We start from the raw sequence: 15,806 nt of genomic DNA, 5'->3' as shown, positions 1-15,806 counted from the left end.
TCTCAGTGAAGAGCTGGCGGCTGGGAGCCCTGCAGGCTGACAGGGCAGCAGGCTGCTGGTAGTGAGCTGCCTGCGAGGCTGAGAGCCTATCACGAAGCCATAGGGCTACCCAGCAAGGCCAGGGGCCCAGCATGCCGCAGCGGGGCTGGAAGCCCAGAGCGCTGCAACCGAGCTGCCCGGCAGAGCCAGGAAGCCCTGCACTGAGGCTGGCGGCAGGGAGGGAGCCAGCCGGGAGCTCGGCAGCGGAGTCAGAAATGACCTCAGTAAAAGCCCTCATCCAGGACTAGTCAGGTCCCAAGGGTACTGGAAGAGGGAGGTCCAACCTGTATCCCCATTTTACAGATGGAGAACTGAGATAGACTAGGTGACTTGTCCAAGGTCACAGCGCAAGAGCAGAGAACTGAACCTGCGTTGCCAGCCATCACTCTAACCACTAGTCTGCCCTTCCTCTACAGAGGCGTGGCACCTTCTGATTCATCACCCGCACTCTCCACTCCACCATATATCTAGTACCACCCTGGCAGAATGGACGGCCTGACAGAGCTCCCAGAGCCAGTGGCAGCATAGGGGGCACCCCATAAAGGGTGGACCCCCTATTTAGAGGAACCATCCCAGGATAATACACTCCGAGCTCCACAGGCCTGTGGGTGGACGATGTGCATAATTGCAACTGCTAGTAAGTTAGTTTAAAAGTGGCAAGGTGGTCTCCATCCTCCTTCTGCTTGTACCACACTGAACAATCATATGGGTGGCTGGCAACACACACTCCAATGCCAGCTCCCTCCAAGTGACTGCTCACCCCTGGAGCTTTGCATGCCACTTGCTAACAATCCCTCTCAGTCTCATGTATCAGAAAGGGGTATTTTTATACTGATGCTATTGATAGCTAGTCTGATAAGTGAAGGAACTGCAGTGAGGCATGGACTAAATCCAGGGAAAGCAGGTGGCAATTCCATGCTCTCGCTGAAGCCAACCTGCCCTTTTAATGTTTTATTTCAAGGGGAGATTAGCTTGCTTTGCTTCAGAAATGTTTGTTATTTTCTGGATGGCGAGAGCTGTCAGCCTTGCTGTTGGAAGGACAAACTTTCCGTAGCACATTCCCCAGTGTATTGGGTGGGGGCCAGTGAAAGGCCAGAGCTATTCCCAGATCTGCCCACTGCTCTAAGCTGACTGTTCCCCCCCTTCTCCCCCAATTCCAAACATTCAATAACTTCCCAAGCAATGAATGGATTTTCCTGTCCTTGGCTGTGTTACTCATGCAGAGTTGGAGGTGCACACCGCACTGTACAGTAGGTGGTTGGGACAGACACATAGCAGACCCTTACCTCAAAGTGAATGTACAGGTAGAACAGAGTGACACAAAGCAGAACAAACCTGGAGTGGCATTTGGTTAGGGTTTCCAAGAGGCCCTAGATCTCAGAGGTCCCCAAAGTCCTTCCAAGCAAGGACAGATCACAGTGCAGTGGCTGGGGCCCAAAACAACCTGAAGCTAGCACTGGGAGCAGGATGCACCTCACCAGGAAAGGGGAGGATAAGGAGGAGCAGCGGGACTGAGGGGGCACAGCAGGGAGAGGACAGTGAAAGGCGAAGCATGTAAAGGACCAATGGGTCAGAGGCAGAGGTGACATGGAACTTAGCCACCGCCTGCCTGCACTTAGCCACTGCAGCAAGCAGCCAGTGCTGCCTGGAAATGGGGTGGGGGCCCGAGGCAGCCTGCTGGCCAAGAACTGGCACATTGCACTGGCTGGCTGGCTCCCGATGCTGCAGCTTTGACCGACCACCATCATCACTGGTGCTACTCACTCACTACTTGTGGTTGGGCGACTGGCGAGCAAGCATCTGACCAGCTGTAGGATCCACCAGTACTGATGGGAGGGGAGAGACAGAAAATACAGGGCAATTTGCCAATTATTTTTTAAAAAAGAAGGGACATCTGCAGAGGGCTTAAATACAGGACTGTCCCTTTAAAAAATGGGACATCTGGTCACCCTATTTCCGCTAGTCTTTGAAAGTTTCTTGTGGCTTCCCATGACCTAAGGAATGTCACAAATCACTGATGTTGGGGCTTGGAGTCCGGGACTGACAGGAATCAAAACCAGGGTGTCCATTTGGACACAAGCAACATTTCTACTTGGATCTTTCTCCCCTGACAAAACAATTTGGTCTGGGTTTGGCTTGAAAGGCTCTGCTGAGAGAGATGCTTTGGGGGCAGATGCAGCCTATCTTGCTGACCAATTGTGTCTCATTGTTTCCTTCTGCTCTCCTTTTGGTCTGTGGGTGTCTCCCTTTTGTTTCTTACTTTGACTGTAAGTTCTCAGGGGCTGGGTCCTGGTTCATGGCTAAGGGTGCCAGGCACTACAGTGAGACAAATACAACAGCAAGTCAAAGAAAGGTAGGGCCTTGGCAGGCAGAGGATGGAGTGATACCCTCTAGGTCTGTTGGCCAAGACTGGATTCACTTTTTGGGAGCCCAGCACCAAACATATTTGTGATCCCCAATGGGGTGTCAGTTCCTTGGATCAAGGCAGGAGCTGGAAGCAAGCACAATGGGGTGGAGGGAGAGGGTCCATCCCTGGAGTGAGGCAGGAACCAGGGACTAGCACAGGGGAGAAGGGCAGACAGGATCTCCCTGAGGTGGAGTGTAGCCAGAACCTACCTCTCTCCACCAGAGCTAGGCCCTTGGGAGCCAGTTCTCCCTCTCTCCAGCAGCAGCAGCTGTTCTTCCTGCCCTCCTGGAGCCAAACCTTTAGTATCCTCCATATCCGGTCAGCCCTTCTGACTGGATGCTGCTTTTTGACTGGCTGAAAACTGGCCACTGGGCAACAGGGGCACTGGAATAGGAGTAGTCAGGGGGCCATAGCTGCCCTCCCGCTTCTTTCCTGCCTTCTGGACAGCAACTGGGGGTGGGAGGAGTGAGCAGAGGACAGGGCCTCGGTGGAAGAGGCAAAATGGGAGTGGGAAAAGGCAGAGCAAGGGCAGGGCTAAGTAGAGGGCATCAGGGGAGAAGGGCAGGGGGCAGGGCTCTGGTCCCAGCACCAGTGGTCCTCCTACTTCTAGGGATCTTCCAGCACTCCTACTTGGCAATCATAATGGTCCACTTCCAGGTGTGGGCCTGCACAGTGGAGCCACTGGGGCTGGCTTTGGCCCAGGGCTATGAGCCTTGGGCTCTCCCTAGCTCTTTGTAACCAGCGGTTTGTGGAGGCTTCACTCCTGTCTAAAGCTGCATTAAGCTCTCTGTTGATTTCCAAACCCCAGAAGGGAAGCCCCCTTCTCAAGTTTACATTTTTCAGGCCTGCTCTGGAGCCAGACGAAAATCATCACTCCCGCCCTCCTGCAGCTCTTAGCAGTCGTCCCCTCGCCCCCCCCCCCCCCGCCCGGTCAAAACGTCGCTCACACCTGATGTTTTCGTTGGGCACTTTCCCATGTGCCTTGATGGCAGAGCACTCATGTTTGTGGTTCAGCCAGGCATCCTTCTGGCAGGTGCGATCACAGTAGTGGGCAAACTTACACTGGCCACAGCGGTGGAGCTTCTCCTGCCTTTTAAAGCAGGTGTGACAGACCAGGGAAGTGAGGCTAAGAAAGACAAAAGGAAGCAGCCGTCAGCACCAAGGTAAAATCCATCAGATCCAGAGCCAAACTTCCCAGCTGGCCCATGACTCCATGGAGATGTTTCCAGGGACGATAGCCTAGGACGGTCCCAGTGCCACGAGATCATCACCCCCAATAAACGGAATGATGCAGAACAATATTTTCCACAGACCTATTGGGAAGGAAGGATAAACATTTCAGGCAAAGTGCAGTTAAAACCAATGTCTTTGCCAAGTGCTGTTGCCTCTCTCCTGGGCTATGAGTGTGAAAGAGCTTTTTTTGTTTAAAAGAGGGAACAAACAAATTCATTTCCCAGTCTCCCGAGCCTCCTGCCTCCAGCACATACTCCTGGTTTGTATCAGCATTGCTAAAAGGACACTGTTTTCCTGGTAGGCCCTTGTTAAGACATGAGCTGCCTGTGCACTGAGAATTTGCCTCTAATTCCTTTGGAGAGGCCGTCACTTAGCAGAACCAGAAAGAAAGAAAAAAAAAGTGCTGTGCAGTCAGTGCAAGGGATCTGATTCTGACCTGTTTACATTGATGTAACTGGAGAGTAACTCCTCTGAATTCAACAGAATACCTTGCACTCAAACCTGCGTGAGAGTCCTGCTGCCAAGCTCCCTGTGACTCCATGTGGAATGCTTCTCATGGGCAAGAGAGTAGCACTAATTTCCACCCTCCTCATCCTTGTGCCATGGCAGGGGTGGGAGACAAATTTTAAATCTCTCAGCACATTGGGAGCAAAGAAGAGTGGGAGGCATGAGGCTCCCTCCCTGTCCTCTGGATGCTCCCTGGCAGCATGTCAAGACACACACTCACCAGTGTTCCCAATTTTGTTCTCCTGTGTGTCAAATGAATAGTGACCAAGCGGAGGTTGAAAACCTAGGAGTGCTCCCTAGCCAGGCCCCACCCTCCACTTATTTCCTCTCCTTCTCCCTCTCCAACTTACTCACCTTCCCTCAGCCATGAATTCATGCAAGTGATTCCTGTGATTCTTCAGCCTCCCATAAGGGGCAGCTGCTAGCAAATCCATCTTGACAGGAGTACTTGTCTTGTCTACTGCAACTGTGTTTCTGCCACCTTTACCCACTCCAGTGATATTCACCATGGAATTCCTGTTTCTCTTTCTGCAAGAAGGTCCTCCCCACATTAGTGAATTCTGATTTTGGCCACCTTCCTGGGGATACCAGTTTCTATCTCCCATTTTCATCAAGAGGTAGCATTGTATCGCCACCTCCAGTGCTTAATTTGTAATGACTGAGAGGGGACAAAATAGTGGTTTTAAAGTATCCAAAAGGGTGTTACAAGGAGGAGGGAGAAAAATTGTTTTCCTTGGCCTCTGAGGATGGGACAAGAAGCAATGGGCTTAAACTGCAGCAAGGGAGGTTTAGGTTGGACATTAGGAAAAACTTCCTAACTGTCAGGGTGGTTAAACACTGGAATAAATTGCATAAGGAGGTTGTGGAATCTCCATCACTGGAGATATTTAAGAGCAGGTTAGATAGACCAGATTAGAGATGGTCTAGACAGTGCTTGGTCCTGCCATGAGGGAAGGGGACTGGATTCGATGACCTCTTGAGGTCCCTTCTAGTTCTATGATTCTATGGAAGAGGTTCCAGGGCTGAAGCAAGTAGGTACTGAAGCTCCAGGAATTTTTTTTTACTTTCCTAACTGACGCAGCAGGCCCAAAGGTGCCGGGGTCTATGAATTGCCAAAACTAGAGGTGCTGGAGCTCAGCTCTGGCTAGCCCCAGGACAAATTAGGCACCAGCCACCTCTGAGGTACCGATGATGGGGTAGTTAGGGTGATCCTGAGTCCATAAGACAGTGTTTACAGACTTATAAGGCGAGCTACTTCAAAAAGGGGACAATTCTGAGAAAAACCTGCACAGGCGGTAACTCTATGGAGGGCTAAGCTCTGTGAGTCCTAGGATTTCTCTGAACATAGCCAGAGAGAACTTGGCTAGAACATAAACCACTTGTAGCACACTCTTAGGACAATCCATGGGACCTGTATTACTAGTTGCAATATGACTGACTACCATTGTTTATAAAGCATTTACCATGTTCTCTCTGTAATTAATGCTTGTCACAATTTGTAGCTCCTTCCATCTACCTGGCTAATGTTTAACACATCATTTTTCTTTCCTGTAAGAGCCCAAGTCCTTGAAAAACAGGTTTATGACTACTAGGGTCCATAGCAGACATTATCCTCTGCATAAAGAAATATTAGGAGCCTGAAAGTTTTCAGAACACAGGTCAGATTGGGAACTAAGGAAAATATCATAGAAACCTAAGGGTATGTCTACACTACAATGTTAGTTCAAACTAACGGACGTTAGTTCGAACTAACATTCATAGGCGCTACAGTAGCGCTCCGCTAGTTCGAATTTAAATCGAACTAGCGGAGCGCTTAGTTCGAACTAGGAAAACCTCATTTTACGAGGATTAAGCCTAGTTCGAACTAGCTAGTTCGAATTAAGGGGTGTGTAGCCCCTTAATTCAAACTAGTGGGAGGCTAGCCCTCCCCAGGTTTCCCTGGTGGCCACTCTGGCCAACACCAGGGAAACTCGTATGCCCCCCTCCCGGCCCCGGACCCCTTAAAGGGGCACGGACTGGCTACGGTGCCCGTGCCAGGTGCAAGCCTGCCAGCACCCAGCCAGCAGACCCTGCACCTGGCACAGCACAGAGCCACCCACCCGATGCCCCCCAGCCCACCCTCTCTTCCCGGGACCAGGCTGGCGGCTCCCGGGAGCTTGCCCGGGACCGCAAGAGGCGAGCACCTTCCTGGGCTAGTGCGGACATCGTGAACCTCGTCCACGATCTCCGCACTAGGCACAGGAAAGTGGCCGGATAGGGCAGGAGAGCTGCCAGCCTGGCCACCCAGGAGCAGGTGTGCATGAAAATCAAGGGGGTCCACTGAGACCCCCGACCCTGAGCCCTGAGCTTACAATGGCCGTACTGGGTCAGACCAAAGGTCCATCTAGCCCAGTAGCCTGTCTGCCAACAGCGGCCAACCCTAGGGACCCTGGAGGGGATGGACCGAAGACAGTGACCAAGCCATTTGTCTTGTGCCATCCCTCTCCAGTCTTCCACAAACTTTGGGCAGGGACACCACTCCTACCCCCTGGCTAATACCACTCCATGGACCCAACCTCCATGACTTGATCTCACTTCCCTTTAAACTCTGTTCTAGTTGTAGCCTTCACAGCCTCCTGCAGCAAGGAGTTCCACAGGTTAACTATTTGCTTTGTGAAGAACAACTTTCTCTTACTAGTTTGAAGCCTGCTACCCATTCCTTTCCTTTGGTGTCCTCTAGTCCTTCTTTATGGGAACTCAGGAAGAACTTTTCTGAATGCACCCTCTCTACCCAACCCCTGCTTTTAAAGACCTCTATCCTGTCCCCGCTCCATCTCCTCTTTTCTAAGCTGAACAGTCCCAGTCTCTGTAGCCTCGCTTCATCTGGGACCTGTTCCCAACTCCTGATCATGTTAGTTGCCCTCCCCTCTCCCAGCCTTTCTCTTCCCCTATCCCACCTCCTTTTCCCAGTCTCCCCCAGTTTTGTTCAATAAAGACAGAGTCAACGTTATCTTTATTTTGTACATCAGGAAGGGGGGTAGGGAAGGGTAAGTGGAAGGAGGTGAGGGAGGAATGGGGTACGAGCCCCCGATGGGGAGGACTGGGCTGGCTCTGCGGGCTTCTGGGGGTGGAAGCTCTCCTGCAGCCCCGCAATTGCCCCCTCTCCCCAGATGGCAGCCTGCGGCAAGTGCAGCCGGTCTGATGACCGAGTGCTGTGATGTGCCCAGTGTGGGCACTCCGGGCACTCCAAGCCAGGACTGCTTTGCAAGCGGGGCACCCCTGAGAACTGTCTGTCCGGGGTGGGGGTTGGGTCCCTTTAAGCGCAGCCCTCGGCTAGCCTGAGAAAGCATCTCCACGCTCTAAGTCCTCCTCTGATGCCCTGCCGGCACTGCTTCCGGCCATCCTTAAGCCCTGTTCAGGGTCCACTCAATGTGGACATGCTAGTTCGAATTAGCAAAACGCTAATTCGAACTAGTTTTTAGTTCTAGACGCGTTAGTTCGAATTAGCTTAGTTCGAATTAACTAATTCAAACTAAATTAGTTCGAATTAGCACTGTAGTGTAGACGTACCCTGACAGACTATTCCACCAGAAACATAGTACAGATTGAACTTCTCTAGTCTGGCATCCTTGGGACCTGATGGATGCTGAACCAGAGAATTTGCCGGACCATGGGAGGTCAATATTGTCTAGCAGCATTACTGACACTTCCACTGCTTACTGGGTTCTTAGAAAGACATTTAGGGGTAAATTAGAGCTAAATAACAGCACAGAACACTGAAAGCCAGGACTAGTGTCAGTAAACAAACTTTATGGGATCATGGGAAACTTGGCCATACCCGTGATAAGTGAACTTCTGGCTAACTAAAATCATGGCGAACCATGGATGTTGCTGGACCAGAGAGTGCTGAACTAGAGAGGTTCAATCTGTATATAATTTATGGCGTGGGAACCAGAAAAACAAATGCACTTTTTAATCCAGTTCACACAGGTTTGGCAGCGATTTAAAACATTAAATCACTAATTTTAAAAAGCCTGTGACATTAAGTGGGCACGTCACGCAATGGCTAAAACAAAACTGTCCTCTCTGCTACAGTGCTGACAATCAGCTTTGGGATATCTGAAGGAAGTCTCTTGTGGTTCAGGTGCTAACCTGCAACTTTAGAAACACGGATTCAATTTCTGTCCTGCTACAGACTCCCTGTGTGATCCTGGGTAAATCATCCAGTGTACATCCACACTGCAGCCACGTATGTGAAGTGCAGCGACCTGCGCTAGCTTTCCTCTCGCTAGCCAGTGCGCTCCTAGATTAAAGAAGAGTAGGGACTTCTACCAAGCTGGTATTCACTCCCCTGGCTGCAGTGTAGATGTATGCTCAGGAGAGGTCTACACAGTAATCAAAGCAGGCACAGACATACCTGAGCTAGTTTTGATCTAGCTAGCCAAATAGTAAAAGGAGGGGAGGCACAGAGATAGTGCCCTACACCAAAGGGGTGTTGTGAGGATAAATAAAAATACGAAAGGTTGTGAGACGCTCTCATGCTACAATAATGGGAGCCACACAAGTATCTCAGATAGTTTGGTTCATACACAGGGGAGTTCAGAACCCAAACTGACTTCTGTACAAGGGAATCTCCAAGAATCCCACCTTCAATATACAGAGCGGCTTTCCAGTGCATCATACCCATCATTGATTTAGGTCTTTGATTTTAGACTGGGGATATGGCTCTGATTACAAGCACAAATACTGCCCAGACTTGCGCAAGAACATATGCAAATGAGGTGCAGCGATTAATATCGCCGTGCCTCATTTGCATGCTTTATGAGCTGCCATTTTTGCACAAGGGGCTTTTGCACAAGAAAGAGCAGTCTACACTGCTCCTTCTTGCGCAAAAAAACCTCTCTTGCTCAAGAGCCATTCTGTCGCTTCGGCTCTTGCACAAGAGGGAGATTTTGCGCAAGAAGGAGCAGTGTAGACTGCTCCTTCTTGTGCAAAAGCCCCTTGCGCAAAAATGGTGGCTCATTAAGTATGCAAATGAGGCATGGTGATATTCATCTCTGCACCTCATTTGCATATGTTCTTGCACAAGAGAGCGCAAGGTGGACATAGCCTGGGTGTTAAACCAGCACTTGAATCAATACTGACACCCTGCTTTGATCATTAATACTGGTGTCCTGGTTACATTTTGGCTATATTACTGTAAGGTTCAAGAGTTTTTCACTTTCACAGAATTCTCTGCCCTTGGCTGTTGTTTAGTGTTGCCTGTACATTATTACACAGCTGCCATTTCCCATCCCAAAGGCAGGCAGCAGCTATGTCAATGGCTGGCAATCAACTGAAATCCATGCAGACCCCCCCCAGTCTCGGAAAGTGTTCATGGCACTGGTGATGTTTTGCTGTTTCAAACACAGATAATATGAAGAACATCAATGGAACAAGTTCCACCAATGCACATTTTTTCATCCCCCAAGTCAGTGCTCTATAGACTTTTATGCATTAGGGGTCTGAGCCTTATAACTCTTATTCATGTTGTGATTAATGAACTTGCCTCCGTTATTACTTTTTTGTTTAGTGTGCTTTTAAATGGAGAGAAGACACCCCTCCATGTACACACAGCTGCCACTGCGCGTTCAGAGTCAGCCTGCTGCAGAGGAAACCCATATAATGTGCTCTCCCACGAAGTCTTTATTTTTGCTCTTGTTTTAGTTATTCTTCCCATGCTAAATAAACATCATTCAGATGGAAAGTGTGTGGTCGTTGTGTATGGAAAATTATAACTCATGGGAATAAAAGTGGCCCCAATGACTCCAGCTGGACTAATTTCATGAGTCAGTATTGTCATGCTGTCCAGCGAGGTTCAAAACTATGAGTACCCACCTCACAGCAAACTGTCAGAAGCCAGGACAGACACCCCAGGCTGGAGGTGTGGTTTATAGTCAGATTTCACCTAGCCAGTAACAAATGTGAACTCCTGGATCATTATACCAGACTTGCCATAGAGTCACAGACAGTTCCCTAGACTCTTTCTTGCCACGCAGACAAACTGGACTTTGTGATAACTGGTCACTTACACCAAAAATCATACCACATCAGGTTGCTCTAAATTTGAAGAGACCAGCCACTGTACCTGATTAACTGGTACTCAGACCTTATACCAAAGAGAATGCTGGTAGCCAAATCTTTAGTAAACTAACTAAGGGTGTGTCTAGATTCCAGAAGACTGGAAAAGGGCAAATATTGTGCCCATCTATAAAAAGGGGAATAAGAACAACCCAGGAAACTACAGACCGGTCAGTTTAACGTCTGTCCCAGGGAAAATAATGGAGCAGGTAATTAAGGAAATCATATGCAAACACTTGGAAGGTAATAAAGGGATAGGGAATAGCCAGCATGGGTTTGTGAAGAACAAGTCATGCCAAACTAATCTGATAGCTTTCTTTGATAGGATAACGAGCCTTGTGGATAAGGGAGAAGCGGTAGATGTCATATACCTAGACTTTAGTAAGGCATTTGATACGGTCTCGCATGATATTCTTATTGATAAACTAGGCAAATATAACTTAGATAGGGCCATAATAAGGTGGGTGCATAATTGGCTGGATAACCGTAGTCAGAGAGTTGTTGTTAACGGTGCTAAATCCTGCTGGAAAGGGATAACAAGTGGAGTTCCGCAAGGGTCTGTTTTGGGACCCGTACTGTTCAATATCTTCACAATGATGTAGATATTGGGATAGAGAGTACGCTTATTAAGTTTGCAGATGATACCTAACTGGGTGGGGTTGCAACTTCTTTGGAAGATAGGGACATAATTCAAAATGACCTTAGCAAGTTAGAGAAATGGTCAGAGGTAAACAGGATGAGGTTTAATAAAGAGAAATACAAAGTGCTCCACTTAGGAAGGAACAATCAGTTCCATACATACAAGATGGGAAGCGACTGTCTAGGAAGGAGCATGGCGGAAAGGGATCTAGGGGTCATAGTGGACCACAAGTTGAATATGAGTCAACAGTGTGATGCTGTTGCAAAAAAAGCAAATATGATTCTAGGTTGTATCAACAGGTGTGTTGTAAGCAAAACTCGTGAAGTCATTCTGCCGCTCTACTCTGCATTAGTTAGGCCTCAGCTGGAGTACTGTGTCCAGTTCTGGGCGCCACATTTCAAGAAAGATGTGGAGAAATTGGAAAGGGTACAGAGAAGAGCGACAAGAATGATTAAAGGTTTAGAGAACATGACCTATGAAGCCAGGCTTCATGAACTGGGCTTGTTTAGTTTGGAAAAAAGAAGATTAAGGGGGGACATGATAGCGGTTTTCAAATATCTAAAAGGGTGTCACAAGGAGGAAGGAGAAAATTTGTTCCTCTTGGTTACTGAGGACAGGACAAGGAGTAATGGGCTTAAAGTGCAGCAGGGGAGGTTTAGATTGGACATTAGGAAAAAATTCCTAACTGTCAGGGTGGTCAAATATTGGAATAAATTGCCAAGGGAGGTGGTGGAATCTCCCTCTCTGGAGATATTTAAGAACAGGTTAGATAGACATCTGTCAGGGATGGTGTAGACGGAGCTTGGTCCTGCCTTGAGGGCGGGGGGCTGGACTCGATGACCTCTCGAGGTCCCTTCCAGTCCTATTATTCTATGATTCTATGATACACTAGCTCCCTAGTTCGAACTAGGGAGGCTAATGTAGGCATTTGAAGATGCAAATCAAGCCCGGGATTTAAATATCCCACGCTTGATTTGCATCTTCCCAGCCGGTCGCCATTTTTTGAAATTTACAAGTCCGGACTAACTGACCGCGTCTACACGCGGCAGGGACCCGGTATTGCGAATTAAAGCCCTAAATCAAACTACCTGTTATTCCTCCTGCAAGGTAAATGATACGCTCAGTTGAGTTATGGTTATTTCAAACGGTGGCAGCAATATAACAAACTGCCAGTTTTGGAAAAGTCTCTTAGGGTAGCCAGATTGCCTCTGAGCTTTGCAGCTGGTATAATTCCCTCCAAGAGCCCAAACGGTTCAGAGATACAGAATCCTTGTTTGAATCTATAGGTACAGTGTCTTCTCACAGAGAAGAAGCCAAGAGTATCATTACCCAGGGGGCTTTTCCTTTGATGACAGAGAACGATGAAAGTATTTAGAGTATTTGACCTCCAATCACCGCACACAATGACCGCTGGCTTTGAAATTAGCACTTTTCTGTTAAAATTCTTCCCTGGCATTCCACAAGGCCCCTTCCTGTTTGATGGGTTATTTTGCTGTGGGATATGCACAAGTTTATTCATGAAGTTTAAACACCAAATACCCTCTGATACATTTAACAGCTACTTTGATCTATACAAATACACATGTGAATTAACCTGGGGCTTTGGCATGTACTGGCCCTAGTGCATCAGTATTCCAAGTACAGGCAGTCCCCGGGTTACATGGATCCGACTTACATCGGATCCCTATTTACAAACGGAGTGAGGCAACCCCACACTAGCTGCTTCCCCCCAGCAGACCAGGGAGATGCGAAGCTAGCACTCCTCCCCCCCCCCTCCAGCAGACCAGGGAGCCGCGGAGCGGCTTTTCTCAGCAGACACCTCAGCTTGAGAATAAGGACTGAGGGAAGTGAGGTGTGGGAGAATAAAACTGAGTTCTGGAGAAATGTTTGGCTAGAGTTTCCCCTACAATATGTACCAGTTCCGACTTACATACAAATTCAACTTAAGAACAAACCTACAGTCCCTATCTTGTACGTAACCCGGGGACTGCCTGTATTACAAAGGATCTGCAGGATCTGGTTCTAGATATGCAATGACTGAAATGCTGCAACATACTGGCTTGACTGTGCTCCCAGTGGCCCTGGTCTACACTAGGCCCTGGTCTACACTAGGACTTTATTCTGAAATAACTCCCTTAGGTTGAATTTATAAGTAGAGCATCCACATTACTTTATCTTGAAATAACGGGCCACTTAATGCGAAATCTGTACTCCTGCTTTTCATCAGGAAGAACGCTAATTCCAAAATAGTTATTTTGAAATAACAGCAGTGTGGATGCTCCAATACTGCTATTTCAAAATAACTACTTCCCAGAGTAATTTTGAAATAATTATTCCTTAGTGCTTCCTGCGGTTCTAAGTCCGAGGTAGCGCATCCACATTAAGAGAGCCTGCCTCAAACTAATTTTGATGCTTCCTCATAGTGAGGACACACTATTTTGAATTTGTTAAATCAGGAGTTATTAAATCAAATGTAGTAATTTTGAAATAGTTTCCTCGTATAGACATGGCCTGGAAGTTTGCCTGTTGGTTCAATGACAGCAGAATCAGACCCCAAAAAAGGAGCTAACATTGCTTTCTCCCCATTAAAAACACAAACACACATAGGACTCTGTTTACCTAGCACTGAAGTGCAGCCATGTCTGGAATCCAATGTGACTGCTATCTAACAGTATACTAGCCATATTAAACAATAGCCAAGGCCAGGAAATGAAGAATTCTGAAAAACTGCAACATTACTGAATCCAGGTAGGATTTGAAGTTGGCAGACTGTAATATTAGCCAAATGCAGCCAGAAGACAAGCATTAACAACCATAACAGGATGTTAGCAAAGAAACAGGTGCACTATGGCAAGGTTAGCAATTTAGAAATGGTCATTGACCTCTCCGTATGCTCATCTTTAGCCTATTATTAAACCAAAAAAGTAATGAATAACATCTCTAGCTTATGTACCACACATTTCAAGGGAGTTTATACCTTTGCATTTGCACAAGGCTCCTTGGAATGCCTGCAGACAGACTGGCAATGGCAGATTTCTCAGAAAAAACAGCTGTCCCCAGAAAGTGCATTTAACATGCAAGAAACATTTATGTCGAGAGGACGCAACAGGTGCAGCCAGCTGGCTCTGTAGTTTACTAGCTAACAGTTTACATTTCAAAGGGTGAGATTTAGACTTTCCTCTCTAATCATACGAAGGCTTCACCTGTGGCCCTCATAAAACACATTGGAAGTTGTAGCACAATAGGTCAAGGGTCTGTTTAATCTGACACCCTCTCTTTGATAGTGTCCAATGTCAGATACTTCAGAGGGAGGCAGTAGCGCACCCATAATGCATCTTACTCTGCACTTGCATCCTTATAGCTGCCTCTCCTGGTCACTTGCTTTGTGTAAGCAAAGGGGGGAATCTCTTTCTTTCATCTGTTGTCAGCCTCAGAACCTTCAGGACCCTTCCATCCACTCTCTGAAACAGAGCTACACCACGAATGAACTGAAAACTCAAGCTATGTCTAGGTACACAGGCCCTGGCCCTCTCAGAGATCCAGAGAGGCCCCCAGCCAAAATAAAAATAAAAAGTGATCATACATAAAAGCAAAATAAAGCACCCCTCCTCCAAAAAAGAGTGAGATATAATATGAATATGTTTTTTATTTAACAAATGTTTTTCTAGCCTTTTCCTGTGCAAATGCACTCATTACTGAGGAAAAATCTAGCTTCCAATTAACAAGTGTCTACATTTGAGGCCCTCTTTGAGTTTCAGGCCCAGACTGAATGGCCCTCCTGACCCCCCCTCATCTCCTCCTGATTGGCCTTGATGCACAAGCTAGCCTGCTTGCTCTGAACTACCTTGAATCTGGTTAGCACTGGTAACAAGGCAGTGAATACAGCACAACCTAGGCAAGCAAGCTGAGTCTGTAGCCACCTGCCATGCTGGGCCTGCATTATTCACACTGAAGCTCACACAGAGCCTTCTTCAATGCTGTTGTTATCTGCATGAGCTGGGCTCAAACTGGTTCAGGTAGGCTAGCCTGTGCACCACTTTTGCTGTGTAAATTGACCCTTAGATCAAAAAACTCACAATTTAGACAGGACAGGCAAAGGAAGCCTTATTTATTAGCCTTGCCATGAATGCAAGGGACTGCCCTAGATAATCTCGTGAAGTTCCTTCCAATTCTATGGTTCTGTGATCATCACTCACCTTTTGCACATGGGAAACTGAGGCTCGGAGAAACTATGCCGGGGAGATCTGTGCCAGAGCTGGGACTTTAACCTTGAGTGCTAATGCCTTAACCACACCGTCATCCTTCCTCTCCAATGAAAATGGAAAGGTCAGCACAGCTTTAACTCATCTGACATTGCTACCTGTGCTGCTAACAACATACACCTTGCTCCCTTCACTCTAGATTTCACAACACAAATAGAGCTTTATTATGCAACAGTTGCAAGCAAGATTATAGGCAGAGTATAAACCCCCATGCTAAATGGGGGTTTGTATGATGACAACAATCAGGCGAGCTGGAATGCCAAGAGTAGGCAGGCTGGCCAGTTGGTTCTGTGCTAATAGCAGGAGCCCTGGCCTGCTCTCTTGAGTCCAATGGCAGAATTGGGTGCTGGTCAGAAATGCAAGACTGTGTTCTCTCAGCTGTCAAGTCAGAGGGGCAGAAAAGTTCAGCAGAGATTAAGCTCCTTGTAAGGCAACAAAGAGCCACAGGACTGATAAAAACACACAAGTGTACAGTATGGTTAAGCAAAGAGAGAGATAATGCATGGGAATGTTGTTAAGAAGAGTCTTCTTGCTGAACACATGTAGACAGCAGCCGCAGAGGACTTGAGGAAAATGTACCCATCAAAGCAAATGAAGGCTTTCAGGAGGAAGTCTTACA

General features: G+C 47.7%; 1 protein-coding gene across 2 annotated transcripts in view; it reads right to left on the bottom strand.

The window, feature by feature from the left end:
- SMYD1 (SET and MYND domain containing 1) overlaps positions 1-15,806 on the bottom strand; it is a 45,814-nt gene that overhangs the window by 23,145 nt on the left and 6,863 nt on the right. For both annotated transcript variants that reach the window (XM_006111612.4, XM_006111613.4), the window contains exon 2: positions 3,396-3,572. In XM_006111612.4, coding sequence (XP_006111674.1) covers positions 3,396-3,572 — 177 coding nt within the window. The remainder of the gene's footprint in view (positions 1-3,395; positions 3,573-15,806) is intronic.

This window comes from Pelodiscus sinensis, chromosome 5, assembly GCF_049634645.1.
Source record: "Pelodiscus sinensis isolate JC-2024 chromosome 5, ASM4963464v1, whole genome shotgun sequence".
In the NCBI taxonomy this organism is placed as follows: domain Eukaryota; kingdom Metazoa; phylum Chordata; order Testudines; family Trionychidae; genus Pelodiscus; species Pelodiscus sinensis.
The sequence above is the reverse complement of the archived record's forward strand: the minus strand, read 5'-3'. Positions and strand labels throughout refer to the sequence as shown.